Source organism: Arachis hypogaea, chromosome 18, assembly GCF_003086295.3.
Source record: "Arachis hypogaea cultivar Tifrunner chromosome 18, arahy.Tifrunner.gnm2.J5K5, whole genome shotgun sequence".
NCBI lineage: Eukaryota > Viridiplantae > Streptophyta > Magnoliopsida > Fabales > Fabaceae > Arachis > Arachis hypogaea.
Window position 1 is genome coordinate 126,372,356 of NC_092053.1, and position 16,297 is coordinate 126,388,652.

The 16,297-nt window shown below is 37.5% G+C and overlaps 3 protein-coding genes across 7 annotated transcripts; 1 reads left to right on the forward strand and 2 right to left on the reverse strand.

Moving 5' to 3' along the window:
• Positions 1–337: 337 nt before the first annotated feature.
• LOC112771013 (uncharacterized) lies at positions 338–7,561 on the reverse strand. Of its 4 annotated transcripts, XM_072224376.1 has the most exons (10): positions 7,421–7,561; positions 7,272–7,334; positions 6,851–7,172; positions 6,410–6,521; positions 4,813–5,003; positions 4,620–4,714; positions 4,077–4,499; positions 3,863–3,971; positions 2,399–3,044; positions 338–605 (listed from the first exon to the last, which is right to left on the reverse strand). In XM_072224376.1, exons 3-10 carry the CDS (start codon positions 6,983–6,985, stop codon positions 484–486), a joined length of 1,833 nt encoding a protein of 610 aa, XP_072080477.1. In that variant the 5' UTR covers positions 6,986–7,172; positions 7,272–7,334; positions 7,421–7,561; the 3' UTR covers positions 338–483. The 4 variants fall into 4 exon arrangements, 3 of the variants coding, with proteins under 3 accessions (XP_072080477.1, XP_072080476.1, XP_025671329.1); XR_011875965.1 differs by having other exon boundaries at positions 815–3,044; positions 7,272–7,560; XM_072224375.1 differs by having other exon boundaries at positions 7,272–7,560.
• Positions 7,562–7,574: 13 nt separating this feature from the next.
• LOC112771017 (TOM1-like protein 4) lies at positions 7,575–9,693 on the forward strand. Of its 2 annotated transcripts, none has more exons than XM_025815551.3 (4): positions 7,575–7,928; positions 8,163–8,276; positions 8,722–8,800; positions 9,040–9,693. In XM_025815551.3, the coding sequence occupies exons 2-4, from the start codon at positions 8,167–8,169 to the stop codon at positions 9,103–9,105; spliced, it is 255 nt and encodes an 84-aa protein (XP_025671336.1). In that variant the 5' UTR covers positions 7,575–7,928; positions 8,163–8,166; the 3' UTR covers positions 9,106–9,693. The 2 variants fall into 2 exon arrangements, with proteins under 2 accessions (XP_025671336.1, XP_025671337.1); XM_025815552.3 differs by having other exon boundaries at positions 7,755–7,922.
• A 4,066-nt stretch (positions 9,694–13,759) lies between these two features.
• On the reverse strand, positions 13,760–15,265 carry LOC140181471 (uncharacterized). Its single transcript, XM_072225073.1, has 3 exons — positions 15,216–15,265; positions 15,022–15,039; positions 13,760–14,240 (listed from the first exon to the last, which is right to left on the reverse strand). The coding sequence occupies exons 1-3, from the start codon at positions 15,263–15,265 to the stop codon at positions 13,760–13,762; spliced, it is 549 nt and encodes a 182-aa protein (XP_072081174.1).
• Between the last annotated feature and the right edge of the window lie 1,032 nt (positions 15,266–16,297).

Genomic DNA, 16,297 nt, shown 5'->3' on the forward strand with positions numbered 1-16,297 from the left:
GGAGAGGGCGCGATAAATTATTTTATATATAGACAGAGATCGGCGTGGGTTACTTTTTTGGTGAAGGATCGCGTTGTTCTAATTTGATATGGATAGGGACCGGGTTGGGTGTTTACTCAAAGCTTTAACTCAATTACAAGATTAGTATCGAAGAACATATATGAACATGCATGGAGATCCCTACAATAACTTCAACCAAAATAAATTAATCTGATTGTCACCGAAAAAAAAATTAATCAGATTACATAAAATATCATATGAAAAAGTGTTGACCTTATTGATCTGAATGATCATCATTCCCATTCAGAATTTAAGAAAACTTTTTAAAATGACAAACTTTTTCTGGAATGAAACATAGAACCATTATCACATTTCTATTTCTATTAATTACGGGGTACCAAATAGTACAAAAGTTCATAGAACTCTCAACATCTACGCAAAAACACTAAATGGGGTGTTACAAACAGCCACTTTATGTCAAGTTCATTTCTTTGTTTTATCAAGAACTTCTATGTATCTTTTTGGAACTCCATATTGTTCAATCAAATGCTTTGCCAAATCATCAATTACTCCACCTTGAACCAAAACTTCTTGCCCTTTCTTACCTGCAAGAACAGAATTTTATCAAACTTTAAACCAGAATATGTCATAATATTCAGTAAAGCTTATATTTACATTCAAACTATTATTGATCCCTTTTAAGAGTTTCACTTATGGTTTCTCTAATTCTACCCCCACCTCTGGTATACTATCACCTTTTCAACAATAAATGTTACCCCAACTATATCTTTAATGCACTAACTCCTAATCCTACCTTATATAATGAGGCCAAATATCCAAAGTAACATCTTCATCTATCCAAATTCAGTTTACTTTCTACGTTTTTTTTTACTGTCGATCAATCTTCATAGTGCCGGTCATAGAATCGAACGTCGTCATTGACTTCTATCATATATCATGTCTACCATGAAACTATTTACTCCCTACTCAGTCACAACAGCAAAAAGAAGGATAGATGACATAGAAATGTGTCAAAAGAGAATATTACATTTTCAAGTTTATGCATATTAATCCCTCAAAGAAACTTTGATAACAATTTCATCACTAAAATAAAATGCACTACAAGATATTAGTCCTTGTTTTAACTCTCATTCATTAATTCTTAACTCTGAGATGATGATTTGGTTTTACCATGTTATACCTAACCTTGAAGTTGTTGAAACATATCATTCCAATAATCTCAACACAGATGCACTAATAAAACCCAAATCCGGTCACTATAGATAAACCCCAAAACCCCAGATTTGAGACTTAAATCAGTGCATTTGTTTTAACATTCCTGAAACATTGCACTTAAGATATTTCAGGTCCAGAGCATGGCAATTGATAAAAGGATCAAACCTTTGCAACATATTTAACCATAAGTGTTAGTAAATTTTATGACATGACAGTGCCCAGTTCTTTGGCTGGAAAACAGTTCTAGAAGTCACAATTATATAAAATAAATTGAGTTTCTTATACAGCCCTGATCCTCTAAAGCACCAGAGTGCAAAATATTACTTGTAGAGAGAGATCAACTACCAGAATACCATGCCCAACAAAAAGGATAAAGGTAGGTATAGCTGCTGGGGAATATAGAGAAATTGAGGCCAAAATGAGATTTTGATAATCTCATCAAGCATCAGCATTATATGCAATATTATGCATGAAAAAATGCTGCAAGCAGTACCTATTACCTAATATGCATTTGGAAGAACCAGCATAACACCCACTTCTGGGCCTGTTTTTCTTTGATAAAGTAAAGAATTTGATTAAGATGAGGAGAAGGATAATACAAATTGGGGAATAAGGGTTTCACAAAAGCAAAAGCTAAAAAAAGGAAAAAAGATTATCTATAAAGTATAACTTTCCAATCTCTCAACATGTCCGAGAGGAAAAGTCCCATATAAAAATCATGAGCTTTACACGAACTAGACTCTAGGCGTCTAATTCTATCCCATAAAACAAGTTTGTCAGTGGGTGCATTGCGTTCCAGCCAAATAGTAAAAACAATGGTTAAAACTGTACATTGCCACAAAATTTTGCCTCTTTTCTGTTACCAAACCCCTCTTCTCAGCCTTAGTTTGCTTTTTAAATCTTTTAAAAGAATAATAACAATAATTCTTTAGTTAAAAATATAAAAAAAATTAGTATTATGAAGAATTACGGTACTTGTTTATAAGGTTATGTAGTTATTTTTATTTCTTTTAAAAAGATGGCAGTAAGTTTGTATATATATTGAGACAATGACGGGGACTCTACATATATGAACTCTTCTGGTTATAGATCCCATGTACCTTGAGGTCAATACTACATAGTGCACTCGTATAACACAAATTAATGAGACCAAGAAATATACCTGGTAGTTCTCCGACAGTGGTACTGCAAGCAAACTTCTTCTGTAGCTCTGATGCTAATGCTTCAGCATCTATAAGAAAAGTTTCCATACCAGAGAGTTTGGTTACCTTCTTGTTACCTTGCCGCCGTTCCGTCACTAGCTGAATTGTTTTAAGGGCGCCTTTACGTACTACAGATTCATTTCCCCTCGTCACAACATGGTGAGGCTGCATACGGCTCACAAATGTTGGCCCTATATCTTTCTTGTGAACTTCTGTAGGATACGTTGAACCCTTTTTAATAGCCCCCTTGAACAATGCATCGCACAATACCACATCTAGAACAACCATTGATTTATCTGTAGGCTTTACGAGATTTTCCTTTTCAATGTATTTGAAGACAATTTCAGAAGCTTCAGAAGCACTAAAAAGCTTTCCTGTATCAGCTCCTACAGATGAAAATATGGGATTGACATGTACACTTGGCTTGTAGATTTCAGCCACTTCAAGAGTTTTAGATGAACGAGTTTCCTTGGCAGATTGAACGTTGGGCTGGTCGCTTTTCTCCACAGGCCTTTTCTCTGGCTTAAAGGATGAATAATCAGCATGGTTTCGATTTACAGAAAGTAACATGACTTCTTTTTTGTATTTATCTTCTTTCACTGATATCTGCACAAAATGTAAAGCATGAAGGAAGAATCCAGTTATCCAGATATAGCATGGCAAAATAAATAAACGTGCAAATGAATTACGAGCAGAGGAAAAGTTATCGGAAAGTAACACTAACACAGTGTATATCACACAGATAATCTAATATACTTTATTTGTCTTATAATGCAAAATTAAGTTTACTCAAATACATGAAAAATCAAAATAAAGCAACCACCATTAATTAGCCCCAAATCAATATCTCAACGCAAATATAATAAAAAGGCAACATGATAAGAAAAGCCCAGATTTGGCTCTTGTATCATGAGCATGTTGATAGTAAGAAAGTGAGGGTAACTACCATTTGGATCATTTCTTGGGTTCTGGTGTTCCACATATAATGGAAAATATTGATCCAAGGGTGGTAATCCCTCACTTCTGACTGTACAATCATCCTCAATTTAGAGGAGCTATATCCCTTCACAAAGGCAATATAGGTTGCAAGTTCGTAACTTGCATCATATAATTTAGAATGCTGAATCCACAGTTTAATATTCAGACTTTAGTCAGCTCTCGTTTTAACGACTTCAAATGGTACTATACACATGGAATTAGAACTGCTCCAGTCCAACTTCCTATTCATATTTCAAATTATCAAAATTCTAAGAAGCAACTCCAAAATTGCAAAAGGTGCCAAATCCTACTTAGCACATTCTAGATTTTAATTTTAATTTTACATTATATAAACAATAAGAAACTCCTCAGTCAATCTCAGTAAGCTTCTACTGGCAAATGAATATTCCATTTCTTCAATCAAAAGAAAACAGCAGATAACATACCAAGCCAGAGGAGGATTTTGCTTGTAACCACTTTGATAACTTTTTGTAGGACGATTTCTTGATGTCTAAAGTCACTCCTGAAGGCCTACATGGCAACACGTGGTTCGACCTACAGCAAAGAAAGACAAACATTTATTATTTATGAATTGTTAAAGGAAAGAGAGAGGGGGGGGGGATTCAAATGACAAATGTAGAGAAAGAGTGTTAATCCCACCATAAAGTGCTTCCAGGAATGGGAAGGTCTTTGTCCTTCACAGTGGTATGCAATGCTTGTAGAAGGCATTTATCTAACAGCAAATCTATCTCTTCAGTTGATAGATTATGTTGCTCATTTAGGTCATTAGCAGAACCAGAATCCGGTAGCTTCAGCTCAGACATGCCCGCAGTTATTTCAGTTGCAGTTTCATTCTCATCAGCATTGGGTGTCGTCAATGCAGCGCTGGAATCAGCTTGCAACTCATTTGCATCGACAGACTGCTCTTCAATATTCTTGATGTTGTTCTCTTGATCATTTGACGTCTCACAAGCATCCTCAGTAGAATCAGAATTCTGAGGGGGTGATAATGACGCAGGATCCTCAAATACAGCATCTTCAAAAAAACCTGCATTGGGCACATAACAGCCCTCAACTGACTCCCTGAAAATAAAATCCAACCAAACAGGAAAATAAAAATAAAAAATAAGAAACCTTCAATTATGAGTGGAATGCTGCTTATACATATAGACAAAGAGAGAAAGAGAGTCTTGCTGTACTTGCCATAGCAAATCACGATAATAATGAGTTATTCTTAACGCCTTTCCACGTAATCCAGCTTTTAATGCTTCAGTGCTGCTCATTGTGGTACTCCCAACCTTCATAAGAATGAATGAAATTTTAAGAATGACTGCCGAATTAAAAAATATTATGACAGGATCTTATAGCGGTGGCGCAAGAAATGTAAAGAACTTACAGCTATTGGAGCAGGATTTCCTGGTACTTTCACTGCCCATGGTTCCCCTGCCGCAAATGATGGAAGACCTTCAGGAGGCACACTTATGCCTGGGAACATCAAGTCTGCTCCACCTATAACAAACCGAGAAACTTCGCCACCCTTCAGCATGAAAGCAGGCAGAAGCTCAGGGACTGTCCATAGAGCATAAACTGCAGCCAAAAAATAGCAAAATAGGGTGAAAAATATGCTAACTTATAGTTATAGACATGCACCCAAACTAATGTTCTTTATAAGTCAGAGATCAAAGAGTGCTATGACAAATATTTTATACATCTACTTAAGGCTCACTCTTAGGCCTCAGCAAGCAGACATGAATAATATTGAAGAAGAAAACTTTTCTTGTATATTATAGATTTATAGCACTAGCAGCAATAATAACCATCAGCAATAATAACCAAGCTACAAGCTGACAAAACAAGAGGATGGAACTTTATCATGTTGGGGATTTGCTTTATCTTACCATACCACGGGGTTTTTTTTTTTTTTTTTTTGGTAATTAGAAAATGTGTTTCCAGCTAATTACGCCCAATGCAATATTACCCTCCTCTGTAGCACATAATCTTTCAACATACTCCCAGCTAGCAACCTTTCTGAATCTTTTATTTGCTTCAAGCTTTCAGAGCCACTCTTTTGATCTTCCGCACTCTCAAGAATCTCTCTCCCCCGTGTCTTGGTTGCCCCACCCACCTTCAGCATTGCCATTAGGTGGAATGGGCAAACCTCATTCACAAGTTCACATCACTCAATACTAGTTGAGGGGAGAACGGGAAATTCCTTAGTCACGCTTTGGTCCAAAACCTCATAGCTAGTTTCAAATGACCATCTCCATATTAAGATCTGGTCATTCTTATCTCAAATATCTACCTATTTATCATCTTCCATGCATGCCATATAATAATAAAAGACAATGATACCTAATTACCTATGTCTTTTTCTGAAGTTCACTGAATAGAAACCCACACCAATCATTAAACATCTTACCACACCTACCCACTTTGATCCCTAGCTAAAAGATTTTGTCAGCGCCTATACGAAGAATAGAGAGACCCGGCCGGGGATTTTAAAAATGGAAAGCCTTGGATTTTATCATTCTTTGAGTTCACTTTCTCAAAAACTTCTCCTATTACAGCAAATTGATATAGATTTTTTTGGGTGAGCTTCTAACAAAAAAATCTTTTTTTCAAGGTTTTTTTTTCAAAAGATCTTTTAGAAAAGTAAAAGTAATTTTATGTTTGCATATCTTATATAAAAAGATCTTTTTATCTATCAATTGTATTTGGGTACAACTATATAAAAATATTTTTTTGTTTATTTATTATGTGAAAAAAAATTTAAGTAAAAAAAAATCTTTTTAAAAATAATGTAAATTGTAACTTCTAAAAAAATATTTTTTTTTTTAATTTTTCTAGTGTTTTTACTTTCATTATTAAAAATTTGTCAAACTCCAAAAAATGAAAAAAAAAAAGATCTTTTCAAAATAATTTAATAGCATCCAAACAACCTTTATGTCACACTACAAATAATCTCAATGCAAACAATTAAACTATACACATACCAGTTGGGAAAATTTCCGAGCCACGCCCATCAACATCGAAAAACATTGGAAATCCTCCCTCCACACCATATACAAGTACTCGATTCGGAAACTTTGCCACTGTTATCTCAGCCTGGAACATTCAAAGGCAACAAAAAAAATACAGATTAATTCATAACTTCCCATTTTCCTATTATCACAAAAAGATAAAAACAAAATACACTTCTACATATTTCTCTCAAAACCTAGTTAAGTTAAACACGATAAGGAAACATTTTCCATTAAAGAATTAGCACAGCTAATATTCATATTTATCATCAACTATAGAGTGACAGACCTCATGCTCATTTTTTTCAATTTTATGAATGCAGTTAGCAATTTATACAATTTGTGCATACCTTTGTATTAACCAGTAGAAGGAAATAGGAAAAAGAAAGGGAAAATAGGAGGATAATATTGTACCTTGGGAGGAAGTAAGGCATCTAAGTCGGAATCAGAAACTCTTGGGAATTTATCCTTAACGGTTCGCCTGAGCTTCTTTCTGTCGGCGCCGGATAACCTCTGGTGAGATTTCGCTTCCACCGCCTTCTTGAACATAGTGTCTTGTGTTCTCAAGCGTTTGCTGTGAAAGAGTGGGAACAGCTGAAGAATGAGAAGAATCAAACGTGGGAGCGAGATGGTGAGTGAAGCTGGGAAAGTTCTGGAGCACCCTATTTCATATTCATTATATATGCATCGCCAATCAGCCCATAAATTTGTACGCGAGCAGTGTGTAATTCTTATGCTGCGCAAATACGGAAAGAATGATTTTTTGTTGTGAGAAACTTTTAGTCGGCCATTTTTAGTATTTTTTATTAGAGAAAAGGACAATTTAGTCCCTGACCTTTTAAGTCTCAGACATTTTTGTTCCTAAGCATTGGAAAATACATTTAAATCCCTGACGTTCCTGAAAATAAGACCGATCAGTCCCTCCGTCCATGAGCCACCCTCAGAGTGGACGGAAAATGCTGAGCTGGCTCTCCCTATGCTTACCTGGCTCAACGGCGTTTCCACGTGACACATTAGTGGGATAGAGGTTTTGAAAACGGAACACATAAGTCCCTCTCACTCAAGTAAAATGACTACATTGCCCTTAACCATAATTCTATCCTCACCGCCTCTCTCCTCTTCACCTGCGCAGCCCCCAACCCTCCTCTCCTCACTCTTTCTGCCTTCTCAACTATACACACACAAAACAAATGCATTCACACACATGGAAGAGAGATCCGAGAAGGGAGATGCGTCGCCGGTAGGGTGTGGGCCGCCGTCACGCCATCGTCAAGCTGGAGGGAGGAGCCGTCGCCGCCACGCCTCACCGTCGATCTCCTCTTCACCTGCTTTCAATTCCCAATTGGAGACCGATCTTCTTTCTTCCAATCTCTCATCTGCTTCCTCATACATTCCGATTCGCTTCTCTATTCTGATTCTACGATTCCATTCCATTCCATCAATTCAATTCTTCTACTCTCCGATTGTTTTCCTTCCACAGCTAAAGGTTAAGGTCATTTCTCCCTCTCTCCCTCTCTCTCTCTCTCTGCTATTTTTGACCGATTGAATTGGTACTGTGAGGTTTGATAATTTTGAAAATTGTGGATTAATTAGTGGTCATGCCTGTAATAAATGACAATTTTAGTAAGGTGTAATAACAAGTTTAGATTTTTTTTGGATTGGGTATATAATTTGGGTTTGCTTATTGATATGGATTTTGTCGTTGCGTGGTTTTGGGATTTTGCAGAGAGATGGCTAACAATGCTGCTACGTGTGCTGAGAGGGCAACAAGTGACATGCTTATTGGTCCTGATTGGGCAATTAACATTGAGTTGTGTGATATCATCAATTTGGACCCTAAGTAAAAACCTTATAGCTCATACTTTTGCTCCTTTTCTGTTTAACTTTTCTTTTTGTTTCTCATATTCTCATTAATGGATTGCTAAAGTGAAGTCTCTGTCTTCAAATCGATACTACACCTGTGATTTAGATATTATGTATGTTTTTGGTTTGTGAGTAATTTTATGTAATTTCAATTATCACTGTTCACTAGGTTCCTAACCTTCTGTTAGTGTTTGCCAGAGAACTGTTGGTAATTCATACACTGTGGCTTAGTGAGCTAGGTGTCAAGTAGGCAAAAGTGAAAGTGTGTCCTTTTTTTCTTGTTAACTTGATATTCAGCTTTTACTTTTTGGTTTTGGATCTTAAGTATGTTGATTGATTCTTTATAACTTATTCTGGACACTGTGGGTTTTCTTTGATTATGTTGTTCTTGATCTTCTCTGCTGAACTGATTAAATTTGCAGGCAAGCAAAGGATGCGTTAAAGATACTTAAGAAGCGTTTGGGCAATAAAAGTCCCAAGATACAACTTCTGGCACTTTTTGTTAGTATTTCTCTTCTACTTTTTTGATAGTTATTGAATGTTTTAATGCAATTTGATGTCATGTGACAGATTATTTTATAGGTTAAAGTAACTTTTGTAAATGTATTCATATTTTTTAAATTCTTTTGCTGGTATAAGATATGAGGCGTAGAGTACTGCCAAAATTTTTATTCATAGTTTCAGTTATGTGCACATAGTGAATAACTCTAACTCACATGCATGGTATGTATTTGATGTAGGCACTGGAGACCCTTAGTAAAAATTGTGGTGAAAGCGTGTTTCAGCAGATTGTTGAGCGCAGGTGAAGAGGAGATCGACGGTGAGGCGTGGCGGCGACGGCTCCTCCCTCCAGCTTGACGATGGCGTGACGGCGGCCCACACCCTACCGGCGACGCATCTCCCTTCTCGGATCTCTCTTCCATGTGTGTGAATGCATTTGTTTTGTGTGTGTATAGTTGAAAAGGCAGAAAGAGTGAGGAGAGGAGGGTTGGGGGCTGCGCAGGTGAAGAGGAGAGAGGCGGTGAGGATAGAATTATGGTTAAGGGCAATGTAGTCATTTTACTTGAGTGAGAGGGACTTATGTGTCCCGTTTTCAAAACCTCTATCCCACTAACGTGCCACGTGGGAACGCCGTTGAGCCAGGTAAGCATAGGGGGAGCCAGCTCAGCATTTTCCGTCCACTCTGAGGGTGGCTCATGGATGGAGGGACTGATCGGTCTTATTTTCAGGAACGTCAGGGATTTAAATGTATTTTCCAATGCTCAGGGACGAAAATGTCTGAGGCTTAAAAGGTCAAGGACTAAATTGTCCTTTTCTCTTTTTATTATTATTGGATTAGTAGAAATATTAAATTATATTTAATAAATAAATTTTATTAATTTATATATATAAAATTATGATAAATATAAGTATAAATTATATATTTATATATTGTAAAATTTTTATAAATATAAATGTAAATTATTATTGATTAAATATTGTTCAAAAGAAATAATATGTATTGGACATGTAGTATTATTTATTTGTTTTCACAACAACGATATTAGTAATATCTGTCATATATTTGATTAGTTTATAATAAGGATTGTTATTGTTATATATTTTAGAATAGGCAATTTTTAAGATTAATTAATTTATTAATATTTATTTATATAATTAAAAATAAATTTTATTTCTGTTTCGTCCGGTGAAAAGCTGTCGAGCTATAATGATTCTTTTCGAATAGGCGAATAATGTGTTACTTGATCCGAAGAGCTATAAGTCGGTCTGGCCTGAACACCGTAGCAAAAATACCTGCAGAAGATACGTCAATGCTCAAGTTAGTGAAAGGCTCAGAAAGTGTTAATTAAATATTTTTAGTAAGCTAAAATAGAGCCTGTACTTAGTTATATAGATGAATAATTTACTGATATGCAAGAATATTCCGAGATTCTTGGTGAAGAGGTGAGTGTCGTTCCTTGAGGATAGGGGTGGCAAACGGGTCTAAATCCGTCGGACTGGCCCGCGTAACTCGCAAAAAAGGCAGGACGGGGTGGAAAATTGGGACCGCCAAAGAGCAAAAGCTCGCCTAACCCGCACCGCTTAAACTGCGGGCTTTGTCGGGGTGGGACGGGCTTTCCCGCTTAGTTTTTTTTTGGCAAGAGGGTATTTTTGTAATTTTTTGCCAAAATCCAACTTCCTCCAACCCAACTTACAAGAGTATGAAGATGAAAATTGAGTGTTTTGGATTATGTTTATGTTACTTTGGAGACAATATTTATAATTATGTTTTCGATTATATTTATTATGTTTTAGAGACAATATTTATAATTACAAAGATTTTAATGTTTGTGAAAATAAAAAATATAATTTTTTTACGTCTTTAGAAATTATAAATTTATTAATATGGTTGTGAAATTATATATATTATTTAGTAGTTAATAGTTAAAAAAAAAAAGAGCTTTGGCCAACTTAGCCCACTAGCCCGCAATTAGGCGGGGTAGGTGGGATTCTAGGACCGCCTCACTAGGCGGGGCGGGGCAGGCCAACCCACCAAAAGGTGGGCTTCTGGCGGGGTGGGGCGGGCTTCCTCGCTTGCCACCCCTACTTGAGAAGGTGGTTTTGCTGATAATTCTTTGACTGTTTTGAATTCAGTAACCGACTATTTTGTTACGTTCCGAGTTATAAAAGTGGTTTATTATTTGGTTGTTAGGCCGAGGTATAGGGTACGTATCATTGCCCCCAAACTTGCCTTGCTTAGAGGGAATGAAGATGAGTTTAAATTTCGCATATACCTTGGCGATAGATTTTGTGTCGTGCTAGTATGCCTCAACCCCCAAGCTCAGCTTAGTTTCGTACGGAATTTGAAACGACTTGCATTTAATGTGTGTATTGCTTCTCGCGCCCATTGGACTAATTGATATGAAACGTGGTATACATTTCTAGGCACCCCTGACCATTAGATTATGACGTGAACTACAACTGGTTTTTAAAGGGCTAAGATTAAAAAACGTTTTGTTGGTAACCATTTATCCACTGCTGTGTTAACTATGTTGTAAATCTTGCCTTAATTTTTACACATTGTAGATTTCCCGTATAACCTCCTTGGCTTGTCACAGAATGAGTAAAAAATGAGTGTTAATCTTCTCTTCGTGCCTTTTCTGTTTAATTCTCTTGTGCTTCTGACTATGGAGAAAGGGAAAGTTGTGGTTGATGAGAATGACCCTTGTAACTGGGTTGATCCCAAAGTTAGGAGTTATGTTTCTCAGTTTGATGATGAAGAATCTGTGAAAATGCTGGGTTCGAATATATGGGTCAGGGAGGGGAGTCAAGTTAGGATAGAAATCTTACCTTGTAGGAGGGATGATCGTGTTTGTGAGCGTTTATGTGACTGGTTTTACTTTTACATGTATAGTTGTTTATTTACAGAGTTAGGCGTTAGGCTTCCTTTTACTGATTTTGAGCGTGGTGTATTATATTGGCTAAACTGTGCTCCAACCCAATTGCTTCCGAATTCCTTGGGGTTTGTTAGGGCTTTCCAGGTTTTGATGGACGTGCTAGAACATCCTCCTTCCCTTAGACTATTTTTTTCTTTATTTCAAGCTAAAGGAGTTGGTCGTGGATTGTGGGTTAACCTGAGTAGTCATCCTAGTCGCTCTATTTTTGCTTTGTACAAAACATCTTTTAAGGACTTCAAAACTATGTTTGTTAAATTTAGGAGTGTGGAGGAAGATTTTCCTTTTTATGTGAATGAGTATCTGGAGGAGAGGTTCCCTTTGTCATGGTGTCCAGAGCCGGCTCAGGTTTTGCATGTTGATGATAGGTTTCGTGATGACGACATTGTTATGGAGTTTCTTTTTGAGATGTTGGATTTGAGAGATTTGTTGTCTATTGCCAAATTATTGAAGTCGGATACTGATAGGGAGGCTGTTTTGGATTATATAGGTAATTTAGAATGCTGAATTTTGCTAAACGTTTGCTTGTGTGAGACTGCCTGTGTTTCTTTGTGTTTTATATGTAGTTGACAAGGCTCCGACCATCACAACAGTTGGGTTGAAGTCCTTCTTTAGCCAAAGGAGAAAAAATGAAAAAGATGGCTCGACCACCAACGTTGAAAAAGATACTGGTGCCGCTGTAGTGCAATATGAGATGAATCCAAAAGGTAAACGGAAGAGAGGTCCATCGAAGGTCAAGCCTTTTGAAGTTGTTGAAGTTAAGGGTGAGTACCCAGCTACTTTACAAATGATTGAGTCTGCTTACGAATCTCAAAAAAGGTTACATGTTGACGATGAGCATGCAAGGTCATTGCGGGCTAAGCTTTTCCCATTTATGACTTTGGCTGACGAAGTTTGCCACTTCCCCGATGATTCGAAAATGATAAATGAGGTTGGCCGTGCTGGGACGAGCCGATTCCTGCAGGTACAAATAGTGACTTGTATGTCTTCTTTTGCTTTATGGTGGATTGTATTGTGATGTTTGTTTTCTTCATAGGTAATTGGTGTCAGCATGGTGGCTATTGGTAGAACTCAAGAGCTTGCTCTTGAAAAGGAGGAGAAGGAGGTTGCCAGCATTGCTGAACTGTCGAGCACTGTGGCAGAAAAGGAGAAAGTTATTGTTGAGTTATCTTCTTTGCTGAAACAAAAAGAAACCGAGCTTATCGAGGAAAGGCGCCTTCAGCTTTCTCCTGCTGAAGAGAAAAAGACTGTTAAAGATGAGAATGAGCAACTGGTAGCAAGGGTGAAGGAACTTGAAACCGAAGTTTATGAGGCGTTCGCTCAAGGTTTTGACCGAGCTGTTTCTCAGGTCAAAGTCTTGTTTCCAGAGGCGGATGTATTGAAACTTGATGCTACTGAGATTGTTGTGAATGACGAGCTGGTTAATGATAATGCCATGGTTGAGAAAGAGAATGAGAGCTCTAGTATGGGTGACAAAGTAGAATAATTGTGTTTGTTTGTGTTTTAACCTTTGGATGTTTGGTGTTTTTGCCGATGATATCGGTTTTGTTTGTTGGACAATTTCCGAGTATGAAGCTCGGTCTTTTGTTTAAAAGTACTTACTAGTATTTGTGGTTTTGACTGTGTTATGTTTGATCAGTTTTATGAGAATATTAGTTGATAGAAATAGACACTTTCGCATAATGTATTGCAATAGATTGTGCTTTACAAATGGGTTTGTAGCGTCCGACCTTGTTAAAATCCTCTTTGAGTAAAACCCAAATGTTGGAAAAAACTTCAAAGTGGAAAAAAGAGTACTCTCATCCGCTCTTGTTATAATATCTCACGATTGATACATCTTTAAAGAAGAAACATTCCAAGTCCCCGAAACTGGATCCCCCTAAGTGTTTTGTAATTCATAAGCCCATAATCCGAGGACTTTTGTGACTTGAAATGGGCCCTCCCAGTTTGCCACAGGATTTCCATGTGCTGGAGGTCTTCGTGCTTCTTCTGTTCGCCAAAGGATGAGGTCTCCTTTGTGAAAGACTCAAGGAATGACTTTCTTGTTGTGTCTTTTTTCTATAAGTTGCTTTATTGCCCGCTGCTTTATAGCTGCTATTTCTCTTTCTTCGTCTACTAGGTCTAGGTTAGTTGCTCTTGCGTTGATATTACGATTGTGATCATATAGCTCGACTCTTAGAGTCGGGATGCCGATTTCAACAGGTATTAATGCCTCAGCTCCGTAAACCAACTTGAAAAGGGTTTCGCCCGTGGCTGATTGTGTAGTTATATTATAGCTCCAGAGGATTTCTGGGATGAAATCATCCCATTTCCCTTTTGCGTCGTTGAGCTTCTTTTTTATTGCCTGCAATATAACTCGGTTAGCTGCCTCTACTTGCCCGTTTGTTTGTGGGTGCTCGACCGAGCTAAAACGATGTTGAATGTTAAAGTTTTTCAAAAATGAAGCAAGCTTATGGTCGGTGAATTGTCTACCATTATTAGATACTGTTTCTCTAGATATGTCGTACCTACATATAATATTTTTCCATAAAAAAGACCTTACCTTTTCGGCTGTTATGCGTGCTAACAGTTGTGCTTCTATCCATTTTGAAAAGTATTCTATTGAAACCAAAAGAAATTTTACTTGGCCAGGTGCTTTCGAGAATGGACCGAGGATATCTAGTCCCCATCTGTGGAATGGCTAGCTTACCTCTATGCTGTGCTATAATTCGGCTGGTTTTGTTGTAATGGGAGTGTGTTTTTGATAGTTGTCACATGTTTTCACCTTAGCTACGCATTCCCTTTTTATTGTCGGCCAATAATATCCTATTCGGAGAATTTTAGCTGCTAATGCTCGTCCTTCGATGTGGTTTCTGCAAACACCATGATGTGTTTCACCCATGACCTCCTCGGCTTCATATTTGCCGAGACATTTGAGGAGTGGTTGTGAGAAGCCACACCGGTATAAGTCGTTTGCAATACCTGTATAGAAACTTGCTCTTCATCGAAAGAGCTGGGGGCTTGGCTCGCCCTTTGAAATAGTTCCTTTATTGATATATTCGAGAAATGGTGTTCTCTAGTCTTTTACCTGCATAATGCTCAATATGGAAGTTAGTTCAAAGCTTGGCTTTTCAAGTGTCGGTTTGTGATATTGTTGGTGTGTGTAGTTGGCCTAGTGGTCGCTAGCTTAGATACTATATCTACTCTAGTGTTTTGCTCCCTATGCACATGGATAATTTCAAACTTATCGAATTTGGAAATGAGATCCTTTGCTATGAGCCAATATTGCTCTAGTAAAGGATCTCTTACCTGGAAGTCCCTCTTAACCTGTTGTACGACAAGTAGAGAATCACAATAGATTGTGAGCTGAGGTATTTAGAGACTTTATGCGAGCTTTAATCCTACTAGCAGAGTTTCGTATTCTGCCAGGTTGTTACTTGCTGTGAAAGAGAACTGTAGTGATTGTTCTACTATCACCTTCTCTCCTTCTTTTAGTAGTATACCTGTGCCGCTTCCTACACGGTTTGATGCTCCATCTACGTGTAGCTTCCATGTTGGCTCTTCAGGTTTGATCTCAGTAGTGAATTTAGATACGAAGTCCGCCAGTATTTGTGATTTTAAGGTCGGCCTTCATTGGTATTGAAGATCAAACTCGGAGAGTTCGATGGACCATTTGATCATCCGTCCAGCCCATTCTGGTTTGGTCAAGATTTGTCACAAGGGTTGATCCGTTCTGACTATTATTGTGTGGCTTTGGAAATAGTGTCTTAACCTCCTTGCTGTGGTGACCAAAGCTAGGGCCAGTTTTTCTATCTTCGGGTATTTGGTTTCGGCCGGTTGTAGGACTTTGTTGACGAAGTATATAGGTCTCTGGACTTTTCCTATTTCAACCACAAGCACTAAACTTATAGTAAGGTTAGAAATTGATAAATATAAATATAACGGTTTACCGACTTCAGGTTTCTGGAGTATTGGTGGTGATAACAAGATGATTTTAAGCTCAGCAAAGGATTTTTCACAGTCTTCATTCCATTCGAACTGTTTGCTCTTAGTCATGGTGTGAAAGAAATGATAAGATCAGTTTGCTACTGTGGGTAGAAAGCGTGATAGCGCTGCCACTCTTCCTGCCAGTTGTTGAACCTCTTTTATCATTTTTGGACTTGTCATGTTTATTATAACGTCACACTTTTTGGGATTTGCTTTAATTTCTCGCGAGGTTAGCATAAATCTTAAGAACTTTCCTCCTTGTACTCCAAAGGCGCATTTCTTTGGATTCAGTCTCATGTTATAGAGTCAGACTTGTTTAAAATTTTCTATTAGGTCGTTGCAATGGGAGCCTTGTGCTAAAGTTTTTGCGACCATGTCATCTGCATAAATTTTCATGTTCCGACCTATTTGCTGTTGAAACACCTTGTCCATTAGCCTCTGATATGTGGCACCTGCATTCTTTAGGCCAAATGGAATTACCTTGTAGCAAAAATTATTGTGTTCTATTATAAAGGCTGTTTTGTTTTTATCTTCAAGGTGCATAAGAATTTAGTTATAGCCAGAGTATGCATCCATGAAGCTTAAGTTGTTAAACCCT